Source organism: Saccoglossus kowalevskii, chromosome 20, assembly GCF_978046115.1.
Source record: "Saccoglossus kowalevskii chromosome 20, keSacKowa6.1, whole genome shotgun sequence".
NCBI lineage: Eukaryota > Metazoa > Hemichordata > Enteropneusta > Harrimaniidae > Saccoglossus > Saccoglossus kowalevskii.
In genome coordinates, this window is record NC_140660.1 from 12,657,793 (window position 1) to 12,679,204 (window position 21,412).

General features: G+C 34.7%; 1 protein-coding gene across 1 annotated transcript; it reads left to right on the forward strand.

Annotated features, from left to right (window-relative positions):
• The first annotated feature begins 725 nt into the window (after positions 1 to 725).
• LOC102806994 (uncharacterized) lies at positions 726 to 21,276 on the forward strand. Its single transcript, XM_085494377.1, has 13 exons — positions 726 to 758; positions 1,177 to 1,272; positions 3,692 to 3,790; positions 8,711 to 8,809; positions 9,818 to 9,916; positions 10,427 to 10,525; positions 13,159 to 13,272; positions 14,180 to 14,278; positions 14,799 to 14,897; positions 18,465 to 18,563; positions 19,473 to 19,571; positions 20,606 to 20,704; positions 21,163 to 21,276. The coding sequence occupies exons 1-13, from the start codon at positions 726 to 728 to the stop codon at positions 21,274 to 21,276; spliced, it is 1,248 nt and encodes a 415-aa protein (XP_085350503.1).
• The last annotated feature ends 136 nt before the right edge of the window (positions 21,277 to 21,412 follow it).

Below are 21,412 nucleotides of genomic sequence, written 5' to 3' on the forward strand. Positions count from 1 at the left end.
ATGATTTGCCGTGATCTGCTTATATGCTTTAGATTAGATAACCCATTGTGAATTAAAATGCACTCTACACTGGTTGTGTGTAACATTGTATATCTAAAACTGAAATAGATGAATGATAGTATGTGGTTCGCTTTCATGGTACAAGCGAGACAATCATCTCGAGTTTACATACCGTCACCATTAGCTGTGTTTATTTGCACAGTATGTAAATGCTGTCTAATGTCCAAACTAACTTGTTTTCTTTTTGAATTTCAGGCATGATAAGGTGTGTATGATTTTGTTTTATTCTTTCTTTTTAATCACAGGAATCGACTATTTATATTAATTCAACTTATTCAATTTGGAATTCCATTTAGAACACGGATGAAAATACACAATATGAAAGATTGTCTTTGTTCATAACAGTACTGATCTGCGTCTGTTTTACTAATCCTTTAATTATATACAAATACAGTATATCTGGCTATCAACAACTTAACAAATTTACACGAAACTGGCAATCACAAGCTTAGCTAGTATTACTGTTAGGGAGGAAGAACATTTATTGTTGTAAAACGAAATCAGGCACAATATGAATCTGGGTTGGTTCATTTCATTTTTCTACTATAGGCATAGTTTCAGGTATTATAAATTATTATTACAACAGATTTCTAGGTCAATGTAATATGATTTATAATTGATATTATTGACTTTATTGTCAGACCAATGTGTGAAAGCTGCAGAATATGGAAAATGAGGAACCAGTTCAAAACCTTCTCGTAATTCGTCCCTTTTCTATCAGTTACACTCAAATACGTTACCGAAATTATTTGTTATTGATGTGGTGTGGTACGGTATTTGATTGTAGTAGGGGAAAACTTGGATATGAGCACTAATTATCAATGATACTCGCCTACCAGTTTATATGTAATATAAAAGTATAAGCACTCAGTTTGGATTTATAAATACATCTTTATTCAAACGTCTCATCAAGTTATCCTCTGGTAATTTGCCCCTATTGAAGCTAGTATTGTAATTACCCCCCCCCCTCTTCAACAATATTAACTGTAGACTAAATCCAAACTAAGCCTACCAAGTTCGACCACTAAAAGGGGCGCCACACACTGACACGTTGCTAACTATAGTTGTTTTTAATCATGGTATCAATCACAGTGTATTGTTTTCTTTATTTACAAGCCTGGTGATCCCATACATGTCGCAGTTAAAAATGGTAATACCGATGGAGTGATATCATTATTAAAATCTGGAATAGATGTAAATTCGTTGGGTAATGTAAGTAACAATATCTTTATTTTCATCCTGGCCCCGACATGAAGTACATCTGCAAATAACGCAATATACATACATAATGTTTTTATTGTTATATTTATTATTCTTAAAATTAAATAACGGCCCCAACAATGCTATAGTGAAAGATGGACGTGAATGTTTAAATATACATAGCACATCAATATAATCGCATAAATCAAAACCTAGACTTGGATTATTTTGTCGAAATTTTAATAGCTTCATAACAATGCATCTCTGTAAAATTCGCAGAAACATAAAACAAGTCAATCATTTAGTCAATAGCGACTTCTAAAATTTCATTTTTTTTTAGTTTCGATATATCGATATTTTAATGATATTGTGAATACCTTTCGATTTGTATCAAGTCATACATTCGCCAAGTCATACATCCTTGCATATATTTGGCGTAACACCGATCTATATGCACAAGGTTTAATTATATCTACTGTAAAACATGTCTTTTTCGCGAATTTAGCGAGAGAACTGCTTCGTTAATTCAAGATGTCGCTAATGACTTTATTATCAATTCAAAAAGGCCGCCAAACAAAGAAATCAACAATGACAAGGGAGATTCGCTAAATCAACATTTCGCTACTGCGTCATTTTACCATCATTCGCTAAAATTGCATGCCACTTTTTCAACATGTTTTACAGTATTTGCAATAGCCATAGATGATGCTCTATACAAACGTGAGCCATGGAACAAATGTGATTAATTTATAGTCATAAAATACATCAGAAAAACTATTTAATTGCAATATTAATAATCGTTTGGTATCGAAACAATCAAATTGCTACGTCGAATCTCTTCCTCCTTAATACCTTCGTTTTAGTTTGTCTTATACGCGACAATATGTTTTTGAAAGATGCGGTCTTCATACAGAGAGTCTAGTTTCAAATTTCAGATCAGATCATTTCATTTCAAATATTTAACATATGATATGTGAAATTCGTCCCTGTAAAAGAAAATATTTTTTATTATTGTTCTTATTGATAGCTGTTATCATACAGTAACATCTCTCTGGCATACTCGTGTAGTTACTGTATGTTATCATCCCCACAAGTCGCGCCCTCTAGAGGCGAGAAGCCATTGTGCTTTCTAATGTATGCAGTCAGGTAAAAAAACTATGTCGTGAATAGCAACAGCTATTTCGTTCGATGCTTTGCATGGCTTTCTTTGCACTCGGTCTTATCTGGACTCATCATAGCCAACAAAGTACAACACGCTTACATAATTTAAGGTTCATGCAAGGTGCGGCCACGTATATGCAGTCGGGCGAACCATTTATTTATGACAAACGAAGCAGACTAAAATGGTTTCCATTACATTGTACGAAGAGCACAATTTTACTGCTTAAACCAAAAACCAAACAGCCTGCATTAAGATTCTACATCCCCCCAAAAAACGGGGCTGTCAGAAAAACACTGTCATTCGTCAAATGCAACTTACAGTACTAGGAAAGAAAATTCGAAAATCGCATAACAATTAAAATTAAAAACAAATATAACCTCCCTTGTTACTAGCACGCCGATCGCGTAAAAACAGGAATAAATTTGAACAAAAAATGCCAGAAAACCTGTACTTTCGAAAGATGGCGGGTGTCAAGTGTGTCCAATTGCGACAACAACATATAAAATAATTACAAGCAAAATAAATTGAAAGCTGCACTATGACGAGGCTGACCTAGACCGGTATTTAACACTTCTATTTTGGGAAACGCGGCAAGCGATATTTCAATGGCTTGTTTTCCATTGCAATTTAAAATAGCGCCACGAAAAAATTGTGTTCACTTAATATTGTACAACGTCTGCAAAACTAAGATGAAATATTACCATATCCTTATTTTCAATACTTTCAACATTTGCATGCGTTATTTATCCGATTATAATTTTCTATATTCCATTCCCCGCTTTCCTGATTGTCTCATGTTGTTAGTACTTAAACCACTGGTCCAAAATCTAACTCATCACTTTAGAGAAAACTCACATAGCCATACGCATTTTCATGATTAAGTCACTGCTGTTAATCGCATATCACTAAATCTAGATACGCATGATTTTATGCCAATTAATACGTTCTAAATAAAACATAATAAATTTAAAACCCCAAACCCAGTTTTTTGAACTGAAAATGTAGCTTTGCAAAATTGGTTCCGCATGCTACAATTTCGATTATTGATATATATCGGTTGTAGATTTCAATCTAGTCCCTTTCCATTGTCTTGTACATCTTGTTTTAAACATTTCTCAGGATGCGAGTGTTCATTTCAGTTTTAATTAATGTCAATTACTGTAAAACCTTTTTCCCGTGTAACATTAGAACGCCATAATGAATACAGAAGTAATGTATATTTTATCGCTGATATCTCTTAATCATCATCCACATCTTGATTTTTTTCAGTTGAAACGTACACCACTCCATTATGCAGCAGAATTTGGTAAAGGTGAAATCGTAAATTTGCTTCTACAAAACGGAGCATTAAAAGAACCATTGGATTTGGTGAGTCTGTAGTAATGTTACAACGTATAACATCGTGACTTCAGTGTAGTGTCCTTATGTCTGTTACAGTGCTCTGTGTCACGGGTAATTTGTATACTGTCAATAGCGCCACCCACTCGCCTCTGAAATAATAGAATTGAGCCGACTATAATTACGCGTGTAGTCAGTGGAATTTATTGTTTTTTTGACCAAAAAAATATAACCCAACAATGTATGTTAATGCCTCATTTTCCTAACAAACCATAATAAGATTACTGTACCAATGTGGTTTCATGTGTGTACAATATGTATGGTTACACATTTCACACATATTGCGTGTTGCTATATACGTTTACGTCATGTGTGCATGTAATAGCATAGTGTATGCATGGAGGTAAAAAGATTTTTAACTCCATGGGGTATGCATGTGTTCTTTTGTCAAGATAGGACTTCAGGCTTACTTATATAGTATTGTTGCATCAATTTGGTATTTATCCTTTCTTGTTATACCTTTTGTCGTTCAGTTGCATTGGACACCGCTTCATATAGCTGCACAGGGTGGACTTGATTCTACAGTAGAAATACTCCTGAAAGCAGGTGTGAACAAAGATCCACGTGATTGCGCAAGTGTAACATAGTAAACATAATTAACGATTATCTTTTGTAACGTTCATGTATTGTATTTAAATGTGCATGTGCACTTGTTTTAAATACAGTACTGGTTTTGAAATCAATATATTTAGATTGCGATAAATTATAATCCGATTTCCTTAACAACTCTCCGTATCAAATAATATTACACAAAATTATACTACATCTGAGACAATAGAATTGATCCAATCGCTCGGCAATAAGTTGTAGTCACTAAAATTAATTTGTTTTGATCAAGGATTATTGTGATCTAATTATTTGACCTTTTGACCTATCTTCACGTTCACGAGGGCAGGCCAAATATTAACCTAAAAGACCAAATATTAATCTAAAATACCAAATAATACTTTTATCACCTCGCGTGCGAGTTCTTAACGGATATAAAATTACACAATTCGTGTAACACAGGGATAATTGAGACTGATGGGCACCAGTATAATTCAATATAATTACATGCATATATAATAAGAAGCAATAATGCACACCGGCCAATCTTACACATACGACACCACACATGAATTCCGTGAAACCATAGTTTATTAGGTACACAAAATATATGCTTGATACAGTTCTCCCCAGCAATATCGCCCGCCCCTGCAAAGGTTCAGCATTAAACGCGACCCTCATCACGCACCTTTTCTATTGGCAAGAGGTGGGTTTACGAAAGTTTGCTCTGTAGACACCCCAGCAAGGTCGGTAACCATCCTACATAAATAAACATGCCAGGAAAAAACTATTCTATGCATTAACAACATAGTTTAATAACGAAATGTCGCATAACTCGAAGCCAAGGACTAACTAGTATGTGTGAAGTATTGTTCGGTACCTGACGTTTCCCGACGTGTGTCGAACAGTATCAGTCCGCGGAGTCGCCCTGTAAATTTTATGTAGCCAGCGACCAGAGTTAACGGGTTGAAGCGTCAAACTCTACGTTCTCGTTCACAGCGCCAGGGCTTCCTTTCCAGTTGGACATCAGACTGATGTTAAACGCCAGATTCGACTATGATAGTATGTAGTGGTGGTGGTGGTAGTACTGCTCACCAGCTTTCAGGGTCGTGCAAAGCGTAGACCCCAATTGTTGAACAACATCTCGAACAGCAACAATCCACAACCACGGTGTTTCAGTTTTTAAATCCCATGACGTCACACAAGTAATTGTGTCGATCGTTAACTGGCCTGCGGCACCTGTTCATTCATCATACGGATATTCGTTCAGTTTTGTCAAAGGGTGACATCAGGTCACATAACAATGCAACTTTCTGTTCATGTAATGTCTACCGACTGGGCTCATAACAATTGTGACCTTTTAACAATACATAATTCGGTTCCTATATGATCCAAACACCTCGTGACATTGACCTTGCCTTGACCAGGTTCAAGCAGATAACGATGAATTATATTCAAATTTCCTAACCAACATTTAGTATCAAATAATAATATTACAACAATTATAATATATTTTTCCATTCGTAAAATATAGTTCGAACGTGTTAGAAGTAGTACAGCCGCGTTCGAACATTAAAGTTTGTAGAGCGCGAAAAGTTGTCCATTGCCATTTTGGGTTGTTATCTGTCATTATTTTTTACCGCAAGCAAGGAAAGATGAATTGTCATACGGTTATTACGAATGACGCAAAGTATGCACTCAGGTTTTGGGGATGTATGGGTACTATATTTGACAACTATGAATTTAATTCAAAACGTGGGCTTTTTTTACTTGTAAAAAAACGTTGCGCGACACAAGTGAAACAGGTTTTGCGGTTTGTAGAGTTTAAATAATATCTGAAATAATATAATTCCAAATTACAATTCATGAAACAATGTTTAAAATGACCGAAGTTTTGAGACACCGACGTACTTTATAATAGTCGGTCATGATGTCCGAAGTTATATCTGCTTGCATTAACCAATCCGGTTACTAGGATTATAATTACTTGTTATGATATTCTATTTTTGCTGTAAAGTAAATGTATTTTGATAATGCCCAGTTAGCTAGTGAGGCTTGCCCAGCTGCGGAATTAGAATAGACAGCATGTATTGTCATTGCTAATTAATATTCTTTTGTTCGTGTTTGTGCAAGACGAACGTGAACACGAGTTAGTCAGTTGTCACCCAGCTCCCGACCAGTGCAGTGCAGTGCAGTGCAGTTCAGCTCAGCTCAGCTCAGCTCCGGTGCAGTGTCAACGTGGCAGCCAACGTATGTCTCAAGATAATACCTGACCAATTCGGCATGTGGGACTGATAGACGCAAAACAGCCTGCTGTGGTTCTGCGCTGTAAAACCAACTTTATTCAAAGACCTGTGTTTCGCCAGAACGCGTGGTTTGCTGATATTGGTCTTTTCTCTGCACAGACGGTATGGAAGTCGTGTAACATTACGGTCAGTGTCGTGTAATTTGCATTCCCCGAGACCTCGTAGTTTGGAGCTGTAGAACTGATATCGCCGTCGACGTTGCTGTGATTAACTGTACTATCGCTGAAGCTACGCAGTACGAGTTCTGCACTTATGTAGGGTAGGCAATTCCGAGCTGGGCTATTATCATTAATGTTATATTTATTGTGATGTATATTGTTGACCGGTTTGTGATTTATATCACTCCTGTTACTGGTTTATGCTTATTGTATTATTAAATTAGTATTATTGGACATATCCTGACTGTGTGCCTTTGTTTGACCTTTAGTGTTGCGTTCTGGAGTGCGAGATATTGGCAGCCAGGTCGCGGGAGACTAGCTCATATTCCCGTTCGTAACAACTGAATATAGATTTATTGAAAATCGTGTTATCAATATGTGGCAGATCAGGTTTTAAAATTACGGAGGTTTCTGTTCATTTGAGTTTGGTTAGTTTTTGTATCATTTCTTTCCATTCGACCTGTAGTGCCACTTCATTGTTTGACTTTTTCTTTGTGTTCTTCCCATTCATGAGTAGAAATACTCTTGAAAGCAAATGTTGAAAAAGAACCATGTAACATGGTGTGTGTGTGTAATAATTGTACATTTCATAGAAATGTTGTGAGGTTTATGCTAAACCTACAGTTTATTATTACACCACAAATCTTAGTTACTCATATTATTTAAGTTGTTAAATTTATAGGGCCGAATGAATGAAACGTTCGTGCTGAGCACGTTCCTTTGTACGTACCTTATTGACGTTATAAAAATACAGAAACGAAAATGGCTACCACTTGAGACGACGCCTCCACTGGCGTGAATAGGTTAATGCACGCGATTTTGTTAACACACACACGAAAAAAATCATTCGAAGATAGCGCCCTCCACAGGGGTAAAAAGGTTAATGCACCCGTTTTTTTTTTACACACGCACATTTTCATTCGAACACACACACGTCATTTTTACAAACACCCACGTCGTTTTCAAACACGTCATTTTTAAAATACAAATGTCATTTTAATATACATATAATGTTTAAAACACGCGCCATTTTAAAACACACGCGTCGTTTTTAAACACGCGTCATTTAATACACACATCATTTTTAATACACGCACGTCATTTTTCAAACATACATAGTTTTTAAAACATACTTCATTTTAATACACACGCCATTTAAAATACATGCATCATTTTTAATGCACATATAATTAACGAATACATACACACATCAGTCATTTATACACAAAATAATAACGTTACATTCCGCGCCTCGTATGCACAGTACATGGAAATCTGTTTTTATTTATTTTCTTGCTTTGTATCCAACCGTGTAGGCACATGGGAGTGTTGGTACATCCATAAATGTCACACTACGACATACGATTCATCATTAAGGTCAACCTTTTGTATTTTGATTGAATAATTTGCAAACAAATTAATTCTGTTACTATTGTGTCACATTAAAATCAACATTTTTACATAACATTACATTGAATTGTAATCATCTTTTCCCAACACCATTCTGAAATAAGAATATTAACATTTGTACGAGATTATCACATTGTATTGTTAAGATACGTAACGGACAAATAAAAATATTCAGTCAGTTTCTCATAATAACTGAATATTTAAAAATATAAATTAACAATGTATGTTAAGTATTGAATGACTAATTTTCTTGAAAAAATCGTAATTACTGTACCAATGTGAATGTTTTGTGTGTACAATATATTTGGTTACACATTTCAGTTTAAGACAACACACATATTGCGTGTTGCTATATACGCTATATATGCAGGTTATATCATATGGTGCGCATAAGGTTTACTTGTGAATATATTATTGCTGCATCAATTTGGTAATCATCTTCTGTTATCATTAAACATTTTGTCTTTTAGAGTAATCAGACACCACTTCATTTAGCTGCAGAAAATGGATGTGATTCTACAGTAGAAATACTCCTGAAAACAGGTGTGGAAAAAGATCCACGTGATTACGTAAGTGTAACACAGTAAACATAACTAACATTATCTTTTCCAACTTTCAAGTATTGTTGTGAATTTTTTAATGTGCATGTGAACTGACTGTTTTGAATACAAGACAACCACTGTATGTGCGCATTAGACTGGTTTTGAAATCAATATATTTAGATTACTATAAATTATAATCCAATTTTCTCATCAACATTTGTATCAATTAAAATTATTACCGACAATTATTTTACCTCTTACATAATAGAATTGAGCCGACTATAATTATGGTTGTAGTCACTGGAATGTATTCGTTTTGTGACCAATGATTATTGTGACGTAAATATTTGACCTATCTTGACCCTGTTTAGACCAGGTGATTATGATGTTTTGTGTTCAAGCACACATTGTCAATGAGGCCAGCTCCATTGATATAGTAGGTTAATTGCAAGGTACATGGGAATATACTTATTTTTTATTTATTTTATGGCTTTGTATGACTGTGTCGGCACAGTGCTTTAACCATAAATGTCACACTACACCATGCGGTTCATCATTACGGTCTGCCGTTAGTATTTTGTTTGAATATGAAAAAATGTAATTCTATATACTGTTGTGGCTTTTTAAAAATCAACGTTTTTAGATTACATAGAATAAGAATATTAACTAATGTACGCGATTGTCACATTGTATCGTTAAGATACGTAAAGGACAAATACAAATATTCAGACAGTTTCTCATAATAACTGAAGAATATTTTAAAATGTGAACTAACAATGTATATTAATAATTGAATGTTTTACTTTCCTAAAAGTCATAATAAAATTACTGTACCAATGTGATGTCAATATGTGTGTGTACAATATGTTTGGTTACACATTTCAGTTTAAGACAACACACATATTGCGTGTTGCTATATACGCTATATATGCAGGTTATATCATATGGTGCGCATATAGTTTACTTGTGAATATATTATTGCTGCATCAATTTGGTAATCATCTTCTGTTATCAATATGCCCTTTTGTCTTTCAGTTTTGTCAGACACCACTTCATTATGCTGCAAAAAATGGACGTGATTCTACAGTAGAAATACTCCTGAAAGCAGATGTGGGAAAAGATCCACGTGATTTAGTAAGTGTAACATAGTAAACATAACGAACATTATCTTTTCCAACTTTCATGTATTGTTGTGAATTTTCTTATGTGCATGTGAACTGACTTTTTGAATACAAGACAACCACTGCATATGCGCATTAGACTGGTTTTGAAATCAATATATTCAGATTACTATAAATTGTAATCCATATTGTATCAATTAAAAAAAATATTTAACTTCTGACATTATAATATAGTTGAGCCGACTGTTTGACTGTTAATGTGAAAGTCACTGGAATTCATTTATACTTGACAAGGATTATTACTTATTTGATTTGTTTACTTATCATGACCATGCTTAGACTAGATAATTATGATGTTATGTGCCCGTGCCTACATTGCCATGAAGGCTGCTCCATTGATATAGTAGTTTCATTGTAAAGACCGTGGAAATTTATTTTTATTTATTTTCATGCTTTGTTTGCATCTGTGTAGGCATTTGCTGCATCAATTTATAAGTGCATCATTATAACTTTTGCCTTTCAGACACATAAGACACCGCTTCATTTGGCTGCAGAAAATGGACATGATTCTACAGTTCAAATACTCCTGAGAGCAGATGTGAAAAAAGAACCACGTGATAAGGTGGGTGTAATAGGGTAAACATTATCTTTTGTAAAGTTTATGTATTGCTCTGCATGTGAACTGACTGTTTTGAATACGGTACCGGTTTTGAAATCAATATATTTAGATTGCGATAAATTATTATCCGATTTCCTCAACATCCAGTATCAAATAAGACTATTAAAGCAATTTAAAATCCTTGGTATGGTGGTAGTGGTGCTGGGGTTTAGACATTTCCCTAACAAAAATGACAATGGAAATGTGATTCAAACATCGGAGCTTATTCGTCAACAACTTTTAATTGATTAGCATAATCACCGGAGTGATTCCGCTCCGGTGTTCACTACAACGCAGAGGGTCGCCTGCAGATGCGTCTAGTCGGGATTTCTTTCGCGGGCACGCTAGTTTTCGCGATCACGCTAAATAGGCTAAAATGTCAATTAATTATTTTTTTTGTTAAAACAAAACGGAAGTTCCGACATTGCCAGTCTAATGAATTACGTAAACAACAAAATACACGCTTGATACAGTTCTTCCCAGCAAAATCGACCGTACCTGCAAAGTTTTGACATTAAACGCGACCCTCGCCACGCACCTGACGCAACTTTTCTATTCTTAAGAGGTGGGTTACGAAATTTTGCACTTTAGATACCACTGCAAGATAGGGAATGATTCTACGACCAGGGAGAAGCGGCATTCCCTATTCGTCACATATATCAGTGATACGCACTCGTAAAACATTACATAAATAAACTGGCTAGGAAAAGAACAATTCTAGAAATTATAGTATAATAACTCAAAACCCAGGACTAACTAGTTTGTGTGTATGAATGTTCGTTACATGACGCACGGTTACTAATTTTTTAGTAACCAAGCATAACGTTTTCCGACACGTGTCGAAAAGTATCAGTCGGCGGCGTCGCCCGGTGAATTTTAAGTAGCCAGCGACCGGGGTTGCTGTCTTCACGTCCATAGCGCAAGGGGCTCCCTTCCAGGTTGGCATTCGGACGAATGTTAAACGCCGGGTTCGACTGTGGTCGTACTGCTCGTCAGCATTCAGGGTCGTGCAAAGTGTAGACCCCCTTTATTGAACAAGATTTCGAGCAGCAACGACCCTGAACTCAGTTTTAAAATAGTATAAAGTCACACTGCTAATTGTGTCTATCGTTAATTGGCCCGCGGCACTTGTTCAATCACCATACAGATACTCGTACAGTTTTTCCAAGGGTCACATCGAGGTCACATAACAATTCGTACTTTCTATTCGAGTAGTGTCAAATGCGTCTACCGACTGGGCGCATAATAGCAATTGTGTCTTTTTTAGCAATACACCTCATGACATTGACTTTACCCAGACCAGGTTATATGTTGAAGCATACTTTTTCTCGAGGACTGCTCTATTGATATGACAATTTCGCGAGGAATGCTTCATTGATATGACAATTTCATTGCAAGAATTATTAATTTTTTTATTATTACTTTTCTGGATATTTCTGAATGTGTGAATAGTACAGTCGCATTTGAACACTAACAGATATTGAGTTCATAGAGCGCAAAAAATTGTTCATTACCATTCCAGGTTGTTATCTGTTATTAAATGAATACAACTAGCAAGGAATGATGTATTGTTATAAGGTTATTACAGGAATGACGCAAAATATGCACTCAGGTTTTAAATTCAATTAAAAACGTGGGCTTTTATATACTTGTGAAAAAATGGTGTTTGACGTTCGGCGGTTTGGAGAGTTTAAATAATATCTGAAATAAAATAATTTCCAAAAATAATTCATGAAATAGTGCTTAAAACAACCGAAATGTTGAGATATCGACGTACTTTTATATTAGTCAGTCATGATGTAAAAACATAAATTTGCTTGCATTAACTAATCTGATTACTTGGATTATAATTACTGAGTGTAGATTTATTGAAAATCGTTTTATAAATATGTGCCAAATTAGGTTTTAAAATTACAGAGGATTCTGTTCATGTGCGTTTGGTTAGTTTGTGTATGATTTGTTGTCATTCGACTTGTAGTGCCACGTCATTTTTTGACTTTCTCTCTGTGTTCTTCCCGCTCATTCTCATAAGTCTATCTGTTTTTGCTCGCCCTCGGACAAAGACCTTCGCCCCCTCGCCAATAACCAATAATAATACCAATAAATGTGTATTTACAATGATGGTTAAATTTTAATTTTTTACCACAGTGTACGCTCCTCTTGAATGAATTAATTGTTTCATTGTTAACAGCAGTATTACAGTTATGTCATTTCGTGTAAATCTTGTTCTAATGCCATTTATTTAATATTGTTATTGTTCCCGTATTTTTCTACAATTTTGTATTCATTTATAATATGAGAGATACTTGTATCACTTGATGTAGAATGAAATGTCAGTATCATTCAACTGTAGTGCATATGTAAGTTTTTACTAAATTTGGTGTGATTTCTCTAAAAAATAAACACGATTGTTTAATTACCTTCATTGTTTAGGCTTTTCTAAACTGAAGGATCACCATTTATTCGTTCTATATAAAAGTAACTTACCTCAGTGACCTCTTTTGTACACACAATTTTTCCTAATCAAACTAATTTACCTCACCGGCTAGATGATCAGCAGAAATCCAGATAATTCATTCGTGCTTTCAATTTTTCAGAAGAAACGCACTCCTTTTCATTTAGCTGCAACTGGTAAATATTCATTTATGAATTATACCCCAGTCCTAGAAACACTTCTGAAAGCTGGTGTCTCCAAAGAACCACGTGACGAGGTGAGTTTGTCGTCACGCGATATAAATATTTTGATTTATAGAAATAACAATTTCGATTTTTAATTTTCATACCTATATATTGTACGCCCTCTTGTATATTTTGTACTATGTTAGTATCATTATTAGATGTACAGTAGTGCCATTTCGTGTAAACCTTGTACGAATATCATATTTTCGTAAGTATTGTTATTGTTTCCGTATTGTTCTGCAATTCTGTATTTAGTTTAATATAATAGGTATTTGTATTACTTAGTAAGTTGTACACTGACAACATACCATTGTTCATAGCTTTTTGGTGAAATTATAATTTGCTACAATGCATAGTGGTTCCATACGATTCTACTTGCTTTATTATGAAAAAAATGACGCAAAATATGTTTACACTGAAGGTGATACTATCACTATGCTTGATTTTTTTATTCCGTAAATCCACTTCTTCAAAATTAGTGTTCTGTGAGAAATGACGAATTTAAGCTTGAATTTGTACTGTGAAAGTAATGGTACAGCATCCTACTACAGCCAGATCTGAAGGCCTTTGCCGCATTCTGGCCACGCTGTGTGGCGCGGATCGCGTGGACGGGTTTTATGTTCTCTGCACGTAACAAGCTCGGTTATTAAGCATCCTTTTTTGGGGATGCCCGGTGGCCGAGGGGAAGACGTGTAGCGGCGTGAAGCTAGGCGATTAGGTGCCGTACACGAGCGCCGGTTCGAGTCACGCACGCAGTACGTGTTTACTATAATTAGACGTAGTATTTACCTTGCCGTTTATTCGGTGTTATTTGCTTACTTAACATAGGTTATGCATGTGTTTTTTGTCAAGATGGGACTTCAGGCTTACTTGTAAATATTATTGCTGCATCAATTTGGTATTTACCTTCCGTTATCAATATGCCATTTTGTCTTTCAGTTATATCGGACACCGCTTCATTTGGCTGCAGAAAATGGATGCGAGTCTACAGTAGGAATACTCCTGAAAACAGGTGTGGAAAAAGATCCACGTGATGAAGTAAGTGTAACAAAGTAAACATAACTAACATTATCTTTTACAACTTTCATGTATTGTGAATTTTCTAATGTGCATGTGAACTGGCTGTTTTGAATACAAGACAACCACTGCATATGCGCATTAGACTGGTTTTGAAATCAATATATTTAGATTACTATAAATTGTAATCCACATTGTATCAATTAAAATTAAAAAAATGTTTTTTACTTCTGACATAATATAATTGAGCCGACTGTTTGACTGTTAATGTCAAAGTCACTAGAATTGATTTATACTTGACAAGGATTATTACTTATTTGATTTGTTTACTTATCATGACCGTGCTTAGACTAGATAATTATGATGTTATGTGCCCATGCCCACATTGCCATGAAGCCTGCTCCATTGATATAATAGTTTCATTGTAAAGACCGTGGAAATCTATTTTTATTTATTTTCATGCTTTGTTTCTATCTGTGTAAGCATTTGCTGCATCGATTTGCATTTAACTTCTGTCATCATTATAACTTTTGCCTTTCAGACACATAAGACACCGCTTCATTTGGCTGCAGAATATGGACGTGATTCTACAGTTCAAATACTCCTGAAAGCAGATGTGAAAAAAGAACCACTTGATAAGGTGGGTGTAATAGGGTAAACATGACAAACATAATCGTTTGCAAAGTTTATGTATTGCTGTGCATGTGATCTGGCTGTTTTGAATACAATACTGGCTTTGAAATCAATATATTTAGATAGCGATAAATTATTATCAGATTTCCTCAACAACATTCAGTATCAAATAAGACTATTAAAACAATTTAAAATCCTCCGACGCAATAAAATTGATCCAAACGTATGGCTATAATTATTGCTGTAGTCACTGACATAAATTCGTTTTTGACCAAGCATTATCGTGATCTAATTGTTTGAATGTTACGGGATAAACTATTGTAGTGTAGTGAAGGCTACACTTATGGTAGTAGTGATGCTGGGGTTCAGATATTTCACTCACAAAAATGACAACGGAAATGCGATTCAAACATCGGAGCTGATTCGTTGTCAGTCAACAACTTTTAATTAATTAGCATAATCACCGGGGTGATTCCCCTCCGGTTTTCACTACAACGAAGTGCGTCGCCTGCAGATGCGTCTAGTTGGGATTTCTTTCACGGGCACGCTAGTTTTCGTGATCACGCAAAAAAGGCTAAAATGTCAATTATTTTTTTTGGTAAAACAAAAAGGAAGTTCCGACATTGCCAGTCTAATGAATTACGTGAAACCATAGTTTAATAGGTAAACAAAATATACGCTTGATACAGTTCTTCCCAGCAAAATCGCCCGTACCTGCAAAGGTTCGACATTAAACGCGACCCTCACCACGCACCGACGCAACTTTTCTATTCTTAAGAGGTGGGTTTACGAAATGTTGCACTTTAGATACCACTGCAAGATGGGGAATGATTCGACGACCAGGGAGAAGCGGCATTCCCTATTCGTCACATATCAGTGATACGCACATACGTAAAACATTACATAAACTGGCTAGGAAAAGAACAATTCTAGAAATTATAGTATAATAACTCAAAACCCAGGACTAACTAGTTTGTGTGTATGAATGTTCGTTACATGACGCACGGTTACTATTTTTTAGTAACCGTGCATGACGTTTCCCGACATGTGTCAAACAGTATCAGTCGGCGGCGTCGCCCGGTGAATTTTAAGTAGCCAGCGACCGGGGTTGCTGTCGTCACGCCCACAGCGGAAGGACTCCCTTCCCTGTTGGCATTCCGACGAATGTTAAACGCCGGGTTCGACTGTGGTCGTACTGCTCGTCAGCATTCAGGGTCGTGCAAAGCATAGACCCCTTTGTTGAACAAGATCTCGATCAGCAACGACCCTGAACTCGCACAGCTAATTATGTCTATCGTTAATTGGCCCGCGACACCTGTTCATTCATAACATGGATACTCGTTCAGTCACATAACAATACAACTTTCTGTTCGTGTAATGTCGAATGCGTCTAATCTAACGATCGTGACCTTTTAACAATACACAATTCGGTTCTTAAATGATCAAAGCACCTCGTGACATTGACCTTGCCTTGACCAGGTTCAAGCAGATAACGATGAATTATATTCAAATTTTCTCACCAACATTTAGTATCAAATAATAATATTACAACAATTATTATATATCAGACACCGAAAATAACCTAATTTTCCCATTCGTAAAATATAGTTCGAACGTGTTAGAAGTAGTACAGCCGCGTTCGAACAATAACGTTCGTAAAGCGCGAAAACTTGTTCTTTGCCATTTCGGGTTGTTATCTGTCATTTAATTTTTACCGCAAGCAAGAAAAGATGAATTGTCCTACGGTTATTACGAATGACGCAAAGTATGTACTCAGGTTTTGGGGATGCATGGGTATTTTAATTAACTATGAATTCAATTCAAAACGTGGGCTTTTGTTTACTTGTAAAAAAACAGGTCTAGCGGTTTGAAGAGTATAAATAATATCTGATATATAATTTCCAATAACTATTCATGAAATAGTGTTTAAAACAACTGAAATTTTGAAACATCGACGTACTTTTATAATAGTCAGTCATGATGTCCGAAGTTAAATCTGCTTGCATTAACCAATCCGATTACTGGGATTATATTTACTGAGTAGGTTTATTGAAAATCGTATCAATATGTGGCAGATCAGTTTTTAAAATTACGGAGGTTTCTGTTCATTTGAGTTTGGTTAGTTTTTGTATGATTTCTTTCCATTCGACCTGTAGTGCCACTTCATTGTTTGACTTTTTTCTTTGTGTTCTTCCCATTCATGAGTAGAAATACTCTTGAAAGCAAATGTTGAAAAAGAACCATGTAACATGGTGTGTGTGTGTAATAATTGTACATTTCATAGAAATGTTGTGAGGTTTATGCTAAACCTACAGTTTATTATTACACCACAAATCTTAGTTACTCATATTATTTAAGTTGTTAAATTTATAGGGCCGAATGAATGAAACGTTCGTGCTGGGCACGTTCCTTTGTACGTACCTTATTGACGTTATAAAAATACACAAACGAAAATGGCTACCACTTGAGACGACGCCTCCACTGGCGTGAATAGGTTAATGCACGCGATTTTGTTAACACACACACGAAAAAAATCATTCGAAGATAGCGCCCTCCACAGGGGTAAAAAGGTTAATGCACGAGTTTTTTTTTTTACACACGCACATTTTCATTCGAACACACACACGTCATTTTTACAAACACCCACGTCGTTTTCAAACACGTAATTTTTAAAATACAAATGTCATTTTAATATACATATAATGTTTAAAACACGCGCCATTTTAAAACACACGCGTCGTTTTTAAACACGCGTCATTTAATACACGCATCATTTTTAATACACGCACGTCATTTTTCAAACATACATAGTTTTTAAAACATACTTCATTTTAATACACACGCCATTTAAAATACATACATCAATTTTTAATGCACATATAATTAATGAATACATACACACATCAGTCATTTATACACAAAATAATAATTTTACATTCCTCGCCTCGTATGCACAGTACATGGAAATCTGTTTTGATTTATTTTCTTTCTTTGTATCCAACCGTGTAGGCACATTGGAGTTTTGGTACACCCATAAATGTCACACTATGCCATGCAATTCATCGTTACGGTCAACCTCTTGTATTTTGATTGAATAATTTGCAAACAAATTAATTCTGTTACTATTGTGTCACATTAAAATCAACATTTTTACATAACATTACATTGAATTGTAATCATCTTTTCCCAACACCATTCTGAAATAAGAATATTAACAATTGTACGAGATTATCACATTGTATTGTTAAGATACGTAACTGACAAATAAAAAATATTCAGTCAGTTTCTCATAATAACTGAATATTTAAAAATATAAATTAACAATGTATGTTAAGTATTGAATGACTAATTTTCTTGAAAAAATCGTAATTACTGTACCAATGTGAATGTTTTGTGTGTACAATATATTTGGTTACACATTTCAGTTTAAGACAACACACATATTGCGTGTTGCTATATACGCTATATATGCAGGTTATATCATATGGTGCGCATAAGGTTTACTTGTGAATATATTATTGCTGCATCAATTTGGTAATCATCTTCTGTTATCATTAAACATTTTGTCTTTTAGAGTAATCAGACACCACTTCATTTAGCTGCAGAAAATGGATGTGATTCTACAGTAGAAATACTCCTGAAAGCAGATGTGAAAAAAAATCCACGTGATTACGTAAGTGTAACACAGTAAACATAACTAACATTATCTTTTCCAACTTTCAAGTATTGTTGTGAATTTTTTAATGTGCATGTGAACTGACTGTTTTGAATACAAGACAACCACTGTATGTGCGCATTAGACTGGTTTTGAAATAAATATATTTAGATTACTATAAATTATAATCCAATTTTCTCATCAACATTTGTATCAATTAAAATTATTACCGACAATTATTTTACCTCTTACATAATAGAATTGAGCCGACTATAATTATGGTTGTAGTCACTGGAATTTATTAGTTTTCGACCAATGATTGTTGTGACGTAAATTTTTGACCTATCTTGACCCTGTTTTACATCGGGTGATTATGATGTTTTGTGTTCAAGCACACATTGTCAATGAGGCCTGCTCCATTGATATAGTAGGTTAATTGCAAAGTACATGGGAATATATTTATTTTTATTTATTTTATGGCTTTGTACGACTCTGTGTCGGCACATTGGAGTGTTTTAACCATAAATGTCACACTGCGCCATGCGGTTCATCATTAGTCTACCTTTAGTATTTTGTTTGAATATAAAAAAATGTAATTCTGTATACTGCTGTGGCACTTTAAAATCAACGTTAATTATATTACATAGAATAGGGACATTAATTGAATTTCGCGGTTATGATCTTGAATTGCTAAGATACGTAACGGACAACTAAAAATATTCAGACAGTTTCACATAATAACTGAAGAATATTTTAAAATGTGAACTAACAATGTATGTTAAGTATTACATGCCTTATTTTCCTAGTAAATCCTGATACGATTACTGTACCAATGTGGTGTCATGTGTGTACAATATGTTTGGTTACACATTTCAGTTTAAGACAACACACATATTGCGTGTTGCTATATGCCCTTTTGTCTTTCAGTGGAATCGGACACCACTTCATTATGCTGCAAAAAATGGATGTGATTCTACAGTAGAAATACTCCTGAAAACAGGTGTGGAAAAAGATCCACGTGATTACGTAAGTGTAACAAAGTAAACATAACTAACATTATCTTTTACAACTTTCATGTATTGTTGTGAATTTTTTAATGTGCATGTGAACTGGCTGTTTCGAATACAAGACAACCACCACATGTGCGCATTAGACTGGTTTTCAAATCAATATATTTAGATTACTATACATTATAATCCAATGTTTTCATCAACATTTGTATCAATTAAAATTATTACCGACAATTATTTTACCTCTTGCTTAATAGAATTGAGCCGACTATAATTATGGTTGTAGTCATTGGAATTTATTCGTTTTCGACCAATGATTGTTGTGCCGTAAATATTCGACTTTTTGATTTATCTTGACCCTGCTTAGACCAGATGATTATGATGTGTTGTGCTCCAGCACACATTGTCATGATGTCTGCTCCATTGATATAGTAGGTTCATTGCAAAGTATATGATATATATACAATATATTTGGTTACACATTTCAGTTTAAGACAACACACTACAAGACACTATAGGTACATTGGAGTGTTTGTTTCATCACGAATGTCACACTACGCCATGCAGTCCATCATTACAGTCAACCTTTAGTACTTTGTTTGGATAATATATAAACATGTAATTCTGTATACTGTTGTGGCTTTTTAAAAATCAACGTTTTTAGATTACATAGAATAAGAATATTAACTAACGTACGCGATTGTCACATTGTATCGTTAAGATACGTAAGGGACAAATACAAATATTCAGACAGTTTCTCATAATAACTGAAGAATATTTTAAAATATAAACTAACGATGTATATTAAGTATTGAATGTTTTACTTTCCTAAAGGTCATAATAAAATTACTGTACCAATGTGAATGTTTTGTGTGTACAATATGTTTGGTTACACATTTCAGTTTAAGACAACACACATATTGCGTATTGCTATATACGCTATATATGCAGGTTATATCATATGGTGCGCATAAGGTTTACTTGTGAATATATTATTGCTGCAACAATTTGGTATTATCTTCTGTTATCATTAAACATTTTGTCTTTCAGTGGAAAAAAACACCACTTCATTTGGCTGCTGAAAATGGATGTGATTCTACAGTAGAAATACTCCTGAAATCAGGTGTGGAAAAAGATCCAGGTGATGACGTAAGTGTAACATAGTAAACATAATTATCATTATCTTTTCCAACTTTCATGTATTGTTGTGAATTTTCTTATGTGCATGTGAACTAGCTGTTTTGAATACAAGCCAACCACTGCATGTGCGCATTAGACTGGTTTTGAAATCAATATATTTAGATTACTATAAATTATAATCCAATTTTCTCATCAACATTTGTATCAATTAAAATTATTACAAAAATTGAATGCCTTATTTTCCTAACAATTCATAATAAGATTACTGTACCAATGTGGATGTCTTGTGTGTACAATATATTTGGTTACACATTTCAGTTTAAGACAACACACATATTGCGTATTGCTATATACGCTATATATGCAGGTTATATCATATGGTGCGCATAAGGTTTACTTGTGAATATATTATTGCTGCAACAATTTGGTATTATCTTCTGTTATCAATATGCCCTTTTGTCTTTCAGTTTTATCGGACACCACTTCATTTGGCTGCAAAAAATGGATGTGATTCTACAGTAGAAATACTCCTGAAATCAGGTGTGGAAAAAGATCCAGGTGATGACGTAAGTGTAACATAGTAAACATAACTAACATTATCTTTTCCAACTTTCATGTATTGTTGTGAATTTTCTTATGTGCATGTGAACTGGCTGTTTTGAATACAAGCCAACCACTGCATGTGCGCATTAGACTGGTTTTGAAATCAATTTAGAT